Below are 17985 nucleotides of genomic sequence, written 5' to 3'. Positions count from 1 at the left end.
TATTTTGATCCGACTGTTGTATTACACTCCAGAGATCCCTCCTTGTGCCATTGAGATGCAAAGCACCAAGTCAGGTGGTAATAAATGTAAGCCATACAACTGGAAAACACAGGAATTCAGTTAACTGTAGAGTGACGGGAGTAGTTTGGTGATGTCTGGTGTGACAGCAGCACCAGAGCTGGGAATGGATTGTTCTTCTTGTTATGAAGAAAATGAGGATGCAGATTAGCATTTCCAAGACACAAGTATCAGATGAACACAATCACAAATATGATTGAGGGCTGAAAATCAGAGTGACTGTTAAATATTTTCTTCACATTCTTTCTCTAACCATTATTGGGGATACACTTCAACAGTCCAATTTTAAGCTGTCTTGCAAAGTAGCAGGCTAAATTCCCTTTATATTCAAAATAGACTCCCCTGGAACATTATTAATCTCACCTATTTTCAGTGTCTACATTATTATGAGAAGCATCTTACTATAAAAGTGCCAGCCCCTGCCTCTCTCTGCTGAGAATGAAAGTTTGAGGCAATTACCTTGGATGTGGGGGGTCTATTGCAGACATCTGACATTAAGGGAGAAGAAATCCTTATCTCTTTTAGCTTTTTATTACACAATTTCAATCTACCCTTCAAAGTAAAATACTTGCAAAATGAGCACACAAGGAGGAACTGCAGAAGGAATGTGGAAACTTCAGGATAGTTTTGAGTGTGACAGTTAAATGGTCTTGCTTTGTATCAACATAAACATCCCAATAATTGAGGACTTGAGGATTTAGTGGCCAAAGAACTCTAAACAAGAGAGATAAAAATAGTTTTAAAAAATCCAAGTCTTTCATTGTTTCTCAAAGACCTGTTTCCAGAATCAGATGGTAGTGAATGAGAATGACAGAATTTGATTCTTACGAAGGAAACCCATTTACAGATTTCTGCTTCAGAAGGCGTGCAGTCAGTTTTCCTGCTTTGCAGGGCAGATCTGGAAATCAGACTCAAACAGAATAAATTTGTTTAGTCCATGGGAGTCACCGGGTGCAACTGTGCCCTATGTTGTGCACCAGATCTCACTGGAGGATGTAATTCCTGTGCTCTGTGACTTCCCCACTGCACCAAATCTGTTGAAGCAATGCCCAAGGGCTTCAGGAGTGGGCCACCTCCCAAGCTGGTGCTTGGTTTGCAAGGGAACTCAGAGTCCATTTTGCAGTAAGGCTTCTGCTGCAAGAGCTCTGCATGGACAGTGACCTGCTCCAAGGTCATTTTTTTTCCCTGCAGCCATGAAGCATAGGATTCTTCTTCTGGTCAAGCAATTAGTGGTCTGTCATTAGTGACATCTATACCTGTTGTTTGGTATTTTGAAAGCCTTTGTTTCAGAGGCCAGAAGGGAGTGGGAGAGCCTCCTGCTGATATGCACAGGGGTTACCACAGCCATGCATGGAGGCACCTGGTTTGTGATGGGAGAGGGGTGTCTGCCTGACATCTCTGTTGTTCTGCTGTATTTTCTTCTGCTGCTTCTCGACTGATAAGCAGAGATAACATTACAGAAAGAACAAAGCAGATTCATCTTTTCTGCATTCTTCCCTGCTTTACTGGAGTTGCAAGAGTTCTTCTGCCTTCCACCCACTGGTTTTTAAAGCAGTTAATCTCATAAATATAATCTCATATTAATAACGGAAGTGGCTTATCCTGATTTAGTAGGTCACATTGGCTCTTTATGTGGGTGCATGACTGTGGCCTAAAAAACATACGAATTGGCATTCTGAATCATGTACTGCACTGTTCTGAATCTCTCTCAATTGTTTCTCTCACAGAAAAAAAAAAGAAATCTCCTTTGAGTCTGGGGTGTAGTTCTTCAAATGCTATGCAAAAAAAGGGGAAAAAGAAACAACATATGATCCTGCTGACTAAGGAAATATTTTAAAACCAAAAAGGTACTTAACAACCTGAGCTGAAATTACTGTACCTCCTCTGGGCTGATGCACTTTCATGCTTCTGTGGAGGTCTTTGGTACCTTGCAGGACTGGGCTTTGATAATAGAAGTACTGCACCAAAAATTGCAGGTGGCAGGCAGTAGTAAGAGAGACCTCAGGCCATTCCAGTCATGAGGGATGCATTGATTTATTCCCAGAATAAATCAAGTAGAGTAACAAAACAATACATATTGCATATGAGATGAACATCTCTTTCATAACCTTCCTGGCCAGGGGGAATTTCTGCAACTTGCAATGTCGTTCTTCTCTTCCCACCGTACCTGTGATCATTCTTTTTATTAAAACTCCAGTGCTCTGTTATTGGCATCCAGCTGATAGATTCAAATGTCATTTTTCTAGAGGAATCCAAATAAAACTAGTTTAACTCTCTTTGACTTCTCTTCAAATGAAATGCTGTGACACCTTGTCTTTTTGTCAGTTATGCTCTTATTTTACATTGTTTTGTGATGGTTTATTTGCAGTAAGTAGCTTATCATCAGTACTCAAGGGTTTCACTGAATCTATGTGTCTTTTTACTGGTGTGGGAAGGGTAAAAAGAAAAGAAAGCAAGCAGTGCATGACCTCATGTAAGCAATATGGAGTCTGTGTACATAAAGTCAAATATTTTGGCCATATTCAAGTACAGAGAAATTACTGTCTTTTTGCAGAAGAGACTGGAATATTTATGATAGTTCAGATTGAGTCAGTGAAGGTTGAAAATGGAGGTTGAATTATTTTCATAACTTGTCTCATTTTGTTGGCCTACACAAGAAAATACATGGTAACAAACTAAATATAAGATAACAAACAAAATATAAGGTAACAAACTTGAAAACACAAAGGAACAATTGCCTTTTAACCAACAACAAAAGAAAAATGAGAAAAGATCAGTGTTCAAAGCCTTCTACCTCTGTGAATCACAGCAAACCACCATTCCCTTAAAGATACATGTGAGAGCTCTGCAAAATCTTCAAAGCTTATTTCAAGGGGAAACACAGTTACAAAGGAGTGAACCGGTGGCTGTTTCTAATACTGCTTTGAGAAGTGCTTTTCACCCTTATGTAAGTCTGCTACCTCTTTGGATCAGTTTCTCTGTAAATTCGTAGCAACTTCAGACTACCTTGGTCAGAAAGGAATGTTTGCACTGAAGCTTTTTACTTTCCTGAAACACTTTGGGAAGTAGTTTCTGTTGAAAACACATTGATGTTTTAAAGCCTTTTGAAACGATGGCACATTTCCTGCAGTTCACTGCTTTTGCACCATCTGGCAACTGAAATCTTCTCATCACCAAAGAGGTTTTAGAAGGCATAATGCAGCCACATTTGTCATTCAAACTAGATCCGATAGGGTCAGTCCTTAGGAAACAAGATTAAAACCCCTTTGAGTAACCTTCATATTCATTCAGTCCCCGGTGTGTGTTTTGTTCTTCAGGCCTTGTCAGCAAGAGCAGGTATTTAATCGCTACCAGGCATCCTGGTGGTGTAGCTGTTAGGAAACTATTTAGTTACTCTTGGCGATAGTGTTTCTCAACACTTGTCCGTTGCAAAATGAATTGACAGTCTCCAGGCCTCAGAATAAGTGTTCGGTAAAATTTTGTGTTGTTAAACTCTGGTTACAGCTTCATAAAGGTAATAAATCATGTGCTGTTGCCCTGTGAAGTATCCCAAACCAAGCTCTTCAGTGTATGACAGTGATCTGTGTTCGATCCCGCTGTGCTGTGTTATGGGCTGCCATCTTGCTGGGTCACTGCTCGCAGTATTAGAGAACTTTGTTTCATCAGACTGCAAAGCAGGACCTGGGATTACTGGATGGCTGTAAAACATTCTGCTGTTTTTATCGTTCTCAGGGTGGAACCTGCACTTACCCGGATCAAAGAAGATCGAAAGCGGATCATCTTACCAGCGATTGACAATATCAAGTACAACACTTTTGAAGTGCAGCAATACGCCAATGCAGCCCACGGCTATAACTGGGGCCTCTGGTGCATGTACATAATCCCACCGCAGGACTGGCTCGATAAAGGGGATGAGTCAGCTCCCATCAGGTAAATCTCGCATGTGCTGTCATTTTGGTACTAACAATGTTTTCTGTCTCAGCTGTCTGCCGAGGAGAAATTTAAGTGAAGCAAGGCTTTGTACAGGGATAGCAAAATGAAACTGGAGAAAACAGATGGCTCTACAAAGGTTTGGATGCATGTGTCACACCTCAAAGCGGCACCACAATGCACACAGAAATACGTGTGTTCTAGTGAATCCGTGGTTCAAGTTCACATTGTCGCCCTCAGTAGGATAGCAGGATCTTTTTCATCTATTATTTTAATTTCCATTGAACTCTGGCATGAGTAATAAGCCAGTGAAACGTTGTGTGTATGAGAAACAAAGGTATTTTGTATGTGATTATAAAGAGGCTGGCTTCACTTTTGGTCTGTAGGCAGCACTCTTGGCCGTCAGCCCAAACCAGAGCTTCCCAGGAGCACTAGTAGATGTGTTAGCCTTGCCTTGTTCAAGAGTTGCTCTTTTTCTGAGAACTTTACACATGTTCTGAGTTTTCCTACTGGATAAATTTTAAAATTAAACTGGACCACGTAGTCAGAGTGTCATTTTATTTTTCTCTATAAAGGAACATTTTGCCTTTCAGAAATGGAATTTTCTAAGGAAATACTGTTTCAGGAATTGTTACAGTGCTTTCAAGAATTGTTACAGTGGGGAAACAGGAATTGATAAGAAAGGGGCTTTCTTTCCCCTTCATTTGAAAATTCACATCTCCTAGCCCTTCATCTCCAGTGCAGATGCTTGTCTAACAGCTTCTCTGAGATGTACTGTGCAGGGTGAAGGGTACTATTTTTAGCAACTGTTGAAATAAATGCTAAAATATATGAAGCCTAGGTATGCACTGTAGGTTGCTCTGCCCTATTTTTGAGATCTCTTAGGAAGGACACAAATTATCACCTTAGAGTCATCTTCATTTTGATGTATATCAGTAAGCTAAAACTCTATTGTATGGTCCCAATGTAGGCTCTGTCAGAGAAGCTGATGTACTTCCCTTCCAGTGTAGAACTTGAGTTGTCAGTTCCTGAGAAGTCCACCCAAGCACTTCAAACAACATACCCAACTGAAAGGATCCAAGTGGTCTTTTGGAAGTGAAAGGACAGAGACGAAGTGATCACATTTCTAAGTGATTGGTTGGGTGGGGCCATCTCACAGGATCTGTCTCTGGTACAGAGAGTAACATTTCAATCCATATTTGAGCATGTGTTGCAAGTTGCACTTAGGTTCGTTCTGATGCCCTGTGACTGCAAAACAGTATATACTATATACAAAAAAAAAAAAAAAAAAGTATATACAAAGCTGCTATCCAGTAACATTAACCTTATTTACTACAAGATAGCACAGTCCTTCATCACTGACCCTTTGCTCAGCTTGAAACCTCAATAAGCAGGAAAGTAATTACTTAGGAAATCAGTTTTCCTGGATAACATGCGCTGCTCTCCTCACATTGTTTTAAAAGTGCAGATGTTTTATATCTATTTCACTCAGCCCTGAGAAATAGTTTATTGATGAAGAAAAATTAATCAGCCAGAGCTTTCATTTCTGAAATCAGGGTTTCAGTCTTTCATTCCTGAAAGGTTTTGCACACTTCATTACTTCCAGTTTATGTGTGAAATCACTGTATTAATTTTCATGTGAGTTGTTCCAGTATTTGAGTATCTTCTGTTCTGGAGACAATGATCACATATCAGGTAAGACTGATCTAAGAGGTTAAACCTCAGCAAGAGTTCAGACATGATTTTCAGTAGTGGTAGCTCATACACCCCCCAAAGTATGAAAGCTGCAGCTGCAAAACACCTCTGGAAATTCAACTACAGACATTTTTAATAGAGAATGAGGAATCTCATCCCTGTTATGCTGGGATAAGAGGGCTTTTTTTCAGCAATACAGGGCCTGATTTACCATGGGTTTTCCTCATGTTTATGTTCAAGGTCTTGCTGGAGTTATATACTGAGTTGGACCGATACAGAAGTGAGTAAGGTCCAAACTCTAGCACTGAGTGCTGTTGAAAACTGATGCACGTAAGTAGCTGGCTCCTGAGAGCAGTGATTTTATTCTGAACCTGAGTGAAGAAACCCTCCAATTCAACAGTGCATAAACTGTCCAGAGACAGATGAGACAAGCAGCACAAGGAGGAGAACGCCCAAGCCTTGCTGACAAATATCAGGAGCACTGAGACATTGTGATTGCATAAGTACCTCTCCTGCAAATTATGAATTACATGCCCTAAAATGCAGAGACATTAACGCTGAACCGTGAACACTTACCTGTCTCCCTGGGAACACGTGCTTTGAAGGCAGTGATCTAGGAGAGCAGAGCATCCACTTTATAGCCACACTGCACTGATTTCTGATGGGCCTCTGAAGAAGTAGCACCTGGATGGATTTGCTAAAGCATTTGGCTGTGCTGTTTTGTGCTGTTGTGTTATGGCTGCCTATAGAAATACAATGCAATTTTGTGGCTTTTAAGTGATATGCCAGTGTAATTATGGTAATGGAAAGAGTGAGCGTGTGAGTGTTATTGATGAAAAGGATCAGGAAGTCTACTTAGAATTGAGATTTGAAAGCACCCATGGTGGGAACTCAGTAGCTGTAGAAAATTTAAAGTATGTTTTCAAAAGGAAAGGGAAGTCAGACTAGTGAGCAAACTTTTTCAAAGATCTCTGGTACAGATTTTGGTTTTGTAACCAGCTTTCCAAACCATGTACTGCAACTATGATTTCTGTTTCAGTCCAGTTTGCAAGGCATGCAAACTGGTCCACATTGATGGTGTTTGGATCCATGTGTCTCTTCAGTGCATTTGTAAGATTGCAGGACTCTTCATCAGCATGAAAACTGCAATTTCATTTAGTCCTTGCTGACACTGTCCCTCTTAAGGCTTCCTTTGACACTGTCTTCAGCAGATAGTGGGTTTGGTTTGTGTGTCTCTGTGTGTTTTGTAAAAGAAAAGACTACTAACTAATAACCCCGTGACTGGTTTTGTGGTTGGTGTAACTGAATGCTTCCTCCCAGATCTCCAAAGGGATTAAAGATTTTAAGAGTTAAAAAAAAAAAACGCTTACCCTGGTATCAGTGAGGATCAGAGCCCTGGTGTTTCTGACGTTTGCATTGTATGAATAAATATCATCAATCTGCAGAATTGGGTGAGACATTTAGAAAGTAGAGTTCAATTCCTGTTTTCTTCTGGAATTACACAACAGATGTCCTTACTTCTTTTCTCAGAAGTTTTCTGTTTGAAGCCTGATCCTCTGCTTTCTTGAACACTAACAGTGGTGTGATCCTACTCAGAGCCTTGCTGGGAAGGAACAGGAACTGTCCCTCAAGGCAGTGGGACACCGTATAGGCAGTCATGTCAAGTGCACACCATAAAATGTCAGATCAGCTGTTGTGGTCCAAGTGACAAAGGGGATGTGGCCTTGAAGTGCAAACAAAGGTAAAGAAATAGCAGGAACAAAGTGTCAGATTTTGTAGAGTTCTGATACAGTTTAAAGTCAGTTCTTTTTTTTTCATGTTAATACTCTGAAATTCAGAACAATTGATGTTCCCCAAATCAGCTTCTGCAGGCAATCCATTTTGCATGTTTGACATTTGAGATGTAAGATGTCTCTAGCATGAAGATTTAAATGAGGATTGTTATTTTGACATGCTGTGTCCATCACGTCATTTTCCATTTTCCATTTGTGTTCCTGAGAACACACTGCCCAAAAATGTCTGTATCATCTGGCAACAAACTGTGTACAAAGGATCCTATTTCAGAGGGTTTCTAATGAATTTGACTATGCATTGAAACAAACCGGGTTTTTTGCTCTATGTGGAAGATACTACTGGTTTTTGGAACAGCATGGAAGGCTTCTGGTATCCTGAGCTCTGGCTCTGGCTTGTCTTTCCTCACCTGCCGTGATTATGATGGACTGCTCTGTGTTTGATTTTTTGATCAGCAGCCACTAACGTTAGAGTCATTAGTCAGCCTCACTCAGCCAAGCACTGCACAGCTTTCCATTTTATCCTCCTCCAGCAGCAGTGGTGCGTTTCATTGTTGCATATGTTCTCACTTATTGCTTTAATATGCCATAGCTTGGTACCAGTAGGAATGTGGATGTACACACTGAATCAGCCACTCCAGAAAGCATGTGTGTTTCACTCATGGATATAAATTAGCATCTGATATGACCACAGTGAAGTGGTTTGTGCTGCCTACTTTAGCTGGGAGTGTGTGTGCCCATCTCATGTGCAAGTCAGGCCCCGTGCTGGTCTGTCATAGCGATGCTGATGTGGCCATGTTGGGTCTTCACTGCTCTGGGAAGAAATCCATCTGTGTATCTGAGCTTAGGAAGGGGCTCATCTGTAAAGTCTTTCAGGATAAACCATGCTGTCATGTAATAATAGAACTAGTGACTGTTTATTGATTGATTACGGCCATCTTTTTAGTTGCTGCTTCACAGGAGTCTATAACAGAGCAGTTTCTCTTTTATTTGTCCAGGTTCTGATGGGTAACCTGCGTGTTCCGAAAAGTATACTCCCATGGTGCATCAGAGAGTTATTCTACATCCCTATTGCCCTATCTTTCCTAGCCAAGCATTCTGGGTTGCTTTTTTTCACATGCTATAGCTCTCTGTCATGGTTTAACCCCAGCCAGCAACTAGGCACCACACAGCCACTCACTCACTCCTCCCCACTCCCAGTGGTTTGGGGTGGAGAATTGGGAAAAAAGTAAAACTTGTGGGTTGAGATAAGAATGGTTTAAAAACTTAATAATAATAGTAATAATAATGAAAAGGAAGATAATTTTTTAAAAATAGACAGAAATAAAACCCAAGAAAGAGAAGTGCTGCACAATGCCATTGCTCACCACCACTGACCGATGCCCGAGCAGCGATCTGCCCCCAGCCAACCCCCCCAGGTTCTATACTGAGCGTGACGTCCCGTGGTGTGGAATAGCCCTTTGGCTAGTTGGGGTCGGCTGTCCTGGCCATGCTCCCTCGAGCTTCTTGTGCACCTCCTCACTGGCAGATCACGGGAAATTAAAAAATCCTTAATTTAGGATAAGCACTACTTAGCAACAACTAAAACATTGGTGTGTTATCAACATTATTCTCAAACTAAATCCAAAACACAGCACTGTACAAGCTACTAGGAGGAAAATTAACTCTATCCCAGCTGAAACCAGGATACTCTCCAAACGGGTTAACAAACCTTCTCATCATTAAGCTTGTCAGTTTTTTTCCTGTAGCTCCTGAGCAGCAAATCTGTCCTTGAGTTCTGTTCTCACAGCCTGGTGTGAGTCCTTCTTGCAGAAGACATGAGCTGTAAGAAAAAATAAATGCTTATGCAGGTACCATGCAGGTTTCCCCACTTATCTGTCAGGCCAGGGGTGAGGTGCTCCTTAGGAACCTGAATCAAAGAAACATTCTGCCTGGAAAGGTGGAAAACTCAAAAGATATGGTGTGTGATGTGTCATTTGAGTCTCTTTCTCTCACTCCTTATCCCTGTATATATACATTTATGTCTATATATTTATTTATAGTCATATTTTGTTTGTATTTATGCATTTTTGTGTGAGTGTTTGTAGGTCAGTTGTCCTGAAGATAGGACTTGTTTTATGCTCTGAAAACTGTTTCAAATGTGACCTGATTGCACGTATACTGACCTTAAGGCGGGGGGAGAAAGATGCATAAGGGAGAGGAAGACTTACTGTATCATGTGCAGTATGTCAGTCTAGTGCTCATCCCTTTCTCCTTCACTTGCCTTTGATGAAGCCCCCAGGCAGCATCCTTCAGTTGTCTGTAAAGGGAAGGAGGGGGGTGCACCTGGCTGGAGAAATGGGTATCGGCGCCTGCTGGAGTTTTGCCGACAGAGCCACGCTCCTGGGGATCTCACTGGAGCAAAATAGCCATGACTCAGACCTAGAGCAAGTGACTTTCATTTCTGGCCAGCGTGTCCTCTGTTTCTGGTACCCCACCCCGTAGCAGGCACTGCCTGCTTCCATACTGTGCCTCTCTTCCCTGGTAGCCACCCACACCGTACGTGCTGCAGCAGCAGGCGGGCAGCAGGGAGTGTTTACCACCATGCAGCTCTGCTCTCTCTCTTCCTCCATTTCCCCAGGGTATTGCCCAGAGTAATGTGTGTCTCATATCTCCCTTGCTACAACATGCCATCAGGTAATTTCCACAAATTGACTACGCTCTACCTTTCTCCAGTGCAGAATCAATACTATTCTATGCTGCATTTTAAGGTTTTATCTGCAAAAAACATTATCCTTTGAGTGCTGCTGTTGATTATAATTAATGCTTATAACATCCTCTGTTGTGTCAAAGAATATTCCACAGACCAATTAAGTTTCCCAACACCTTTGATGTGCTGGTAAAAAATAGGACACCTCTAATTGCTATTTTGTGATACCTTCCTTCTAAAAATATCACTGTTTTACTAGAAAGTGCATGACTTCAGGAAAAAGGTCCTTTTATATGTGGCAGATGTGGTTTAGGTTAATATATTTTATTCTGAAGCTGTGAAGTGCTAAGGGCATGCACCTTCTCATTTGCTGACCCTTGGCTAGTAAGCAGTGTTTAAGACATGCTTTTACTCATACATCCATTTCTGACTTTCAAGGGAAGTCTTTGCTGCACTGTACTAAAAGTGGTAGATATACTGGAGTTGTTCAGGTACTGGAAAAAAACAGTGATGACAGCAAAGTGAGGGCCTCATGCTTTTTGGGGAGCATGTTTTTTTTAAAAGTGTTTGCAATATGTCAGTGTAACACTGTAGTCCAGTATAAAATTATCCACCTAAATGCTTAAAGTGCTTTTAAAAGTGAAATTTAGGCTTTCAAGCTGCTGAAGCAGTTCTCAGGCTTTCACCCCATATTATTATGTGTGCTTCACAGATGGAGAAACAGAGGCAGAGGGAGGTGACTCACTGAAGACCAGATGAATGACAGAGCTGGGAATAGAGTCAGGGTCCCCCAGCTCACAGCACTGTTACCAGCTCACTGGGCTGTGCAATCGCATTACACTTAGTTTACAGCTGGGTCAGTCAAAGCACAGGGAAGTTAAGGGCCTGGGCTTGATGAGGACTGAGTGCCCAAAACTCTGGTTGAACCTGTTGGAAATGTTGAACATGCAGTATGCAGAAAATTCAATACTGTGCATCGTAGGCACAGAATCGAAGTTCTTCCATCATGTCAGGATGTGGCCTGGGCAGAGCCACAGGCTTCTCAGTTCAGCCGCTGGGGTTGCAGCCGTGCTGCTGTGCAGGGGAGCAGTGGCTGCAGGCAGCCAAATTCAGGTAGAGAAAGGCACTGATGGTGGCAATTTTTGACTGGCTTCTCCAAAAAGCTGGATGCGGTTCCTTCTACCATTCCAATGCTATTGTTACTCGTTCCTGAAAACATTTTTTTTCTGAATAAGCCATGAAGGTTTGTGGAGTCTGGATTTGAATATATCTAATGAGAAGAAATAAAACCTAGAAGAGAGAGAGGGAGTTGCAAGGCAGTCCTCAGTGGCCTTCATCTGTGAGTGATGATTATGTAGTTGCATCTAAAATGTATTTCCCACCCCCATTCAATTAACAAGTCAGTGTTTTAATGGACAGAGCCAACAGCTGCAAAAATCTGTCCCCCAGAGAGAGAGATTCCAGCACCTGAGAGCAGTCTGCAAAGCCTAGTGGTACCATTGCTCATTAGGAAAGAAGGAGAAATGTCCTCATGGGAGCATCCTACTGCTGTAAGGAGCTGCCTCCAGAGGATTTGGGGTGGGGGACTGGAAAGAGAATGAGTCTAAGCCCAAACTAGCAGCTCAGTTTTGCTAAACAGTGATGCTCTAGCCTTAATCCAGTGAAGCCTGTATTTAACTTTAAATGCATAGAAAGCAAGATGAAGAAAGTGGCATGTATTTCTTTCCCCCACCTCCTTCCCTCTTCCATCATGGTTAACACTTAAGAATTACCTAAATATTCCCTAAAAGGCTTATTTCTATTCAGAGTTACTGAATTCCCTTCCCTTGGCTATGTCCTTCTAGACCAAATTTATTCTTCGGTAGCCTAAAATGTGGTTTTCAGTGATAGGGGCTGTGACAGTGGGATATATATAGGATATGTCTGGTCCTGCGTACAGGAGAGCTCTCAGCCTTTTTAGGCAAGTCTGTCTTCACGCATAGCTCTAGAAACTATAAGCAAGAAGATGCATTTTACCAAATAACTTGAATTTATAAATGCTATTCATCTTGCAAAGATCCTGGTGTATAAGTATATGCATCAACCAAAGATGGATGTGTCCAGCCAGGAGTACCCAGGACCATGCATGGTGTTCATAGAGCTCTGAGAGCTCTAACTAGAGACTGATTCAACAGAAAGTCTTCACAAATAACAGCACCAAACAGAGAAGCTCTGGAATTTCTTACACACACAAAAGTGGGGCTGTGGGGTGTGGGAGTGATGCAAGCATGAGGGTGCTGGTGGTGACCCTGCTGCAGTTTCTTGGTAGAGTTTGTGACATCTGGCCTCAGTTTCCCTCCAGCCTTTTTGACTGAATGGTCACAGGGATCTGGCTGAGAGCCCCACTTCAGTCTGAATTCATCTGTGAAAGCCAGATGTTTGCCTCTGTAACCACCACTGAATCTCGTCCCCCCAGCTCATGATCCAGGGAATGCATCTCACTCTGTAAGGGTGGAACGTGAGAGTTAATCAAGCTATTTCAACTTTGTCAGAAACAGGGCCGATCAAATGTGTTTCTGTCAACAGCTGCCTTTTTCAATTATGCAGAGAAAACATGAGAGGGATAGTGTGCACTGCAGTATAGTCTTGTAATGATCTGAGAGGTTGCAATGGCTTGCAAACTGAGAAAAAGTGCAAGGGAGAGATGCTGAAGCGGTACCAGTAATGTGAGTGCTACAGCAGAATCCATTACAGATAAGAAATAGCAGCACTTCAGCAAATGAACCTTTTCAAGGGTACCAAATAGTTCCTGCCATAGGTTAGACTGTGTTCTGCAATGTCAGGATATGCATTAGGCCCAGGAGCAAAGAATTGTTTTATTTAACCATACCTTGGCCGTTTTTTTGAAGCCTTTTTAACTTCCTGCTGTAGAAATGGTGAACTGCTGATGAGAAAAAGGACCTGATGTGATAACACCATTCCAGCAGCCACCTGCTGTTACCAGAGGGATCCACCGATACATGGGTAAAAATATGTGTTCATTTTCCCAGCCAGGACAGTTTTCCACATGTGTGGAAAACTGGCTCATGAATATGTTTCTCAGATGTCGTGGGCAAATACCTTGGAATAGCTTTCTGTACAAATTGAAGAAACATGCAGGTATCTGGGACAAGAGAGACTTCATAGTGACAGTATAATGTTAGTGCATTACAAAGGAAACTACTTAAAATAGGTTTTACACCTTTTCCATCATTGTTGTTTCTATAGGGCATTTTCATGGTGTATATATATAAGCTTGGGCCATAGATAGAACATTCTCTATTCTACTAGAAAATAGAAAATTGGCATAAACTAGAGCTTTCCTGATGTATTTTTACAATAGCACTGTTAGGAATGATGTTGTATCTGCCAGATGGTCCAAAATCACCTCCCTTTCAATGGAAGAGGGAGCACAGCTCATTCAGGTCAGCTCCAGAAGTGTTCAGTTTCTCAAATTATTTTACAGTTTTTCTGATTCAGCAGTCTGATCTATTGGGATCCCACTAAAATGGGGGGGTCTGTCCCAGGGCCTGGGCACATCCTGTAGATCAGACTGCAGGATGACTACCCATGATCTTGCAGTAGGCAATGGTCCTAGTTTCAGCTGGGACAGAGTTAATTTTCCTCCTAGTAGCTGGTACAGTGCTGTGTTTTGGATTTAGTGTGTAAATAATGTTGATAACCCATTGATATTTTAGTTGTTGCTAAGTAGTACTTACCCTAAACCAAGGACTTTTCAGTTTCCCGTGCTCTGCCAGCGAGGAGGTGCACAAGAAGCTGGGAGGGAGCATGGCCAGGACAGCCAACCCCAACTAGCCAAAGGGCTATTCCACACCACGGGACGTCACGCTCAGTATAGAACCTGGGGGGGTTGGCTGGGAGCGGATCGCTGCTCGGGCATCGGTCAGTGGTGGTGAGCAATGGCATTGTGCAGCACTTGTCTTTCTTGGGTTTTATTCCTCCCTTTTTGTTATCTTCCTTTTCATTACTACTACTACTATTATTATTATTAATAATATATTTTATTTCATTTACTAAACTATTCTTATCTCAATCCCTGAGTTTTACTTCTGTTTTTTTTTTTAATTTTCCTCCCCATTTCACTGGGAGGAGTGAGCAAGCAGCTCTGTGGTGCTTAGCTGCTGGCTGGGGTTAAACCACAACAGCACTATGCAACCTGCAGCTGAATTGCAAGTCAAACATGAAGCTGCAGGCTCTTGTTGGTTTTCCACCTTAAATTTAGTCAATTTACATTTTTAAATTGTGGGCTTTAGTAGCAAAACCTATGTCCTACCTTGAATTTTAAAGACAGGTGTTGTGACGAGTATAGAGATGCAAAGAAAATGTGGACAAATGAAACCAGCTAATGTCACTAGCTTGTATTGCATTGAAATAATGCTTGTGTTCATATGGTAAATGATCTCAAAACTTGTTGTCATGCAGTGCTGCTCAGTGACAGGTTTCAGATTTCTGTGTGAAGGGGAGCAGAACCATAGTTTTACTCGTAAAGAAATTGATGCTCAGAGAAGGGAAATGATTTATCTGAAATCACCCAGTTGGTCAGTGGCAGATCTGAGGGCAGAGACTCTTCATCTGAAAATTTTTCCTTTCCTAAAGACTGACCTCAGCAAACATAGAAATGTTAATCATAGAACAGCTTCACAAAGGCTGAAACGTATCTGCTAGAGTTAACTCCAGGAGGTCCCTTGCCAAACTTCACACTATGATTGGCCCATGGCTCTCGACATGCGCTTACTTTTAATATGTGGGTAAGGGGACTCCTCATTTCTAACAAAGGCTATGGGGTCTTTTTGTGTATTAATCTTCAAATAAAGTGTTGTCTATTTCTTGAGATACTCTGTATGATGGTGAAATTCAGCTCCAGCACAGAGGTTGTATCTATAAAAAGAGAAGAAAAACAGCCTGATGCTTCACTTACATGCATGGAGTACTTGACTTCACATCTTGTGTCTGTCTCATAGACAGCTGGTCCCAGTGTGTCTGGCAGTGTGCTAGTTATTTGGGTGGCTCTGGTCCCATGAGGTCCTCTGTCTATTGGGGGATGAAGTGCAATGTGACTGCACACTAATAGATAAAACTAAAATGTAAACTTGAAGACTAAGAACTGTCTGTGTAAATTTGTTATGAGGTGGGCTCTGTAGTAGCTAATAAATGACTTAATTTTTTGCTTTAATCTCTCTGTAGGACACCAGCCATGATTGGATGCTCATTTGTAGTGGACCGAGAGTATTTCGGTGAGATTGGCTTGCTTGACCCTGGTATGGAGGTTTATGGAGGAGAAAACATTGAATTAGGCATGAGGGTGAGTAACGAAGAAGAGACTTTGTGCCATGTCCATTTGCAAAGAAAGACGGGGAGCCTGTGGCCCAACAGAAGTGCTGTCTGACTGATAGGCTATTACGCTGAAGTAATTGATACTGCAACACTATCTGGAACTGACAGTCCCAGTAAATTAATGTTCCTGGCCTTACTGGCCTTGAGAGAACTGATAACAGTCAGAAATATGGTGTATTGGTTCATTCTGTCAGTGTCTGAACCCAGTGAGACAGATTTTCCCCTTTCCCAATAGTTCTGCTTGTGCAAACAGCTACACTAAGTCTTTATGTGTTCATTGCACCTAGATGATGTTGTATGCTTGTGGCCTAGCAGACACAGTACCAGCAGAAAACTAAGGTCAGGCTGGTAGAAGTCAGTTGTAATGTTCTACATACCATGCATGATGAATGCTGTGGTATTTTAAAACTTTGCGGGTCCTCCTTATAGTATAAGAACTACAGGGTTACAAGTATTTGATCCTGTCATATAGGTCAGTGCGAAGTGTGGACAGATGACTTCAGGACAGCATGGGTCTGCCCTGTGCTTCTGGACCTGTAGGAGTTTTGATACTTGTGATCCTTTGCCCTTGTTTTCAAGGTGGTGCTTGCCAGCAAGTCTTTCTGAAGCCCAGGAACATGTCTTTGCTTAGTACTTGAAAATTAGGCCACTTAATGTTGCATGAACACAGTTTCCTCATTATAAAGCTGACTGTTTAATTATTTTCCCCTTACTCTTTATTCCCTGCTTCACAGTAACACGTCCCTGGTGCATGTAATGTGCTCATTAAAGCATATATTCTGCTCATGGTGAAACACTGAACATCAAATTAGTCCATTCTTTATCTGATTTTTTTCTAAAATGGCTACAAACTCCTTCACACCAGTGGGCTGAGGAAGAAGGTCATTGCAGCAAGAGTTTATTTTCACATATGGGTGTGTATTTATTATTCCAGCATCGCAAGAGGGATAGGGTTTGTAATGGGACTGTGTGAATACACTGCTTGTACTTTAAGGTTCAGAATTCACATAGGGGACGGAAAAACTGCTACCACAAATCATCCAATTTTCCTTAAGAGGGTCAGGCTATTACCAGGATTGTGTGAGCTTTCCTTTATCATTGTGCAGGGCTTTGAGCTGTTTGAAACTTTTTCCACATGGCTGCTTCCAGAATAGATTGAACGCTCTGGCAAAACTCTGGCATAGTTGATGAATAAACCTCCTAAGAAATCTGAAAGCTGTCGCTCTTCCCTAGATGAGAAGAACTTGCTGAGTACGATTAGGGCTCTTGGTAAACAGAGGCAAAGGTTTTAATAGGATTATGAAATGGCACTTGCTTGAAGAGACAAGGATTTGAAGTGAGTGAGGACAGGTTTTCAGGGGTAGGGAATCTGTTAAAAGTCTGCAGAAACCACCTCTCATTCTTTGGGGTTGGTTTTTTTTTTAGTCAGGAGTTTTTTGTCCTATAAAGAATAATTAACCCTACTGTTTGAAAAAGGCTTTATGAAAGTACAGGAGTATGAGTGAGTTCATTGTGAAATAAGCTGCATGTCCATAGCATGGATCTGTTACTCTATGTTTGCAGCCTGGCTCTAGCATGGTAAGTAATGTACAACGTCTACCTCCTAATTTGCAAGTCCTACACATGATCCCTCCTGTGTGTCTTTCAGTGCTGTCAGGAACTAGCGGCATGAAAATGCACAGGAACCTTCTCCCTTCCCTCTAGGATATTTATAAAATCATTGTGAATTTACAAAGGGTTTTTTTTTTAACTCCAGAATCTCAAAGTAAATTGCAAAAAATCACTCCTTTCCCAAAGCCTGGTGCAGTGACCACGTGTGGATATTTGGCATATCCCCTACACCTGCACAGAGGGATGCTGTTGCCCCTGTGTGACTCCACTTGTGTGGAGCAATGAAAGACAGAAAGGGAAGGAATAAATGATTGAATGAATAAAGAGCAAGAAATAATATAATAATAAATAATAAAATGGTAGGGAAGTTGTGGCACACATTTGGCTGAAAACAGTCCCTATTTAAAATAGCTGTAACAATAATCCTTTAAATTTTTTGCAAATTATCACATTACTGCGAAAAGAAAAAGGATTAGGCTTGGAGTGTCTGAATTAGATTACATTGCATCTAATGAGCAGTCATTTAAATTGTTTTAATAAAGTGAAATAGGGAAAGTTAGTGAAACAAATTAGCTGATTTGGGAGGATACTGTTTGATAACCCAGCTAATCCCCCTTAAATCTACTGTTTATTAAAAAATCATCATCGTGGGTATTCCACTATTGGTTTTCCCTTTTCTAAATTCCATAGATGGAAATATTTAAATAATTAATCTAAGTGATTTTCTGTATTGAGTAAGCAGTGCATAAACTGACGGGAGCTACCACATCTGTTGAAAATATTTGGGGCTCTGCAGTTCTTTTTAAATTCGTATTATTT

At 41.5% G+C, this 17985-nt stretch overlaps 1 protein-coding gene across 3 annotated transcripts in view; it reads left to right on the top strand.

The window, feature by feature from the left end:
• GALNT9 (polypeptide N-acetylgalactosaminyltransferase 9) overlaps positions 1-17985 on the top strand; it is a 218021-nt gene that overhangs the window by 127382 nt on the left and 72654 nt on the right. For all 3 annotated transcript variants that reach the window (XM_074844346.1, XM_074844344.1, XM_074844347.1), the window contains 2 exons: positions 3811-4008; positions 15406-15523. In XM_074844346.1, the coding sequence (XP_074700447.1) occupies positions 3811-4008; positions 15406-15523 (316 nt within the window). The remainder of the gene's footprint in view (positions 1-3810; positions 4009-15405; positions 15524-17985) is intronic.

The sequence above is a fragment of the Strix aluco genome, chromosome 18 (genome assembly GCF_031877795.1).
Source record: "Strix aluco isolate bStrAlu1 chromosome 18, bStrAlu1.hap1, whole genome shotgun sequence".
In the NCBI taxonomy this organism is placed as follows: Eukaryota; Metazoa; Chordata; class Aves; order Strigiformes; family Strigidae; genus Strix; species Strix aluco.
Note: the sequence above shows the minus strand (reverse complement) of the source record. Positions and strands in the feature narration are given on the sequence as shown.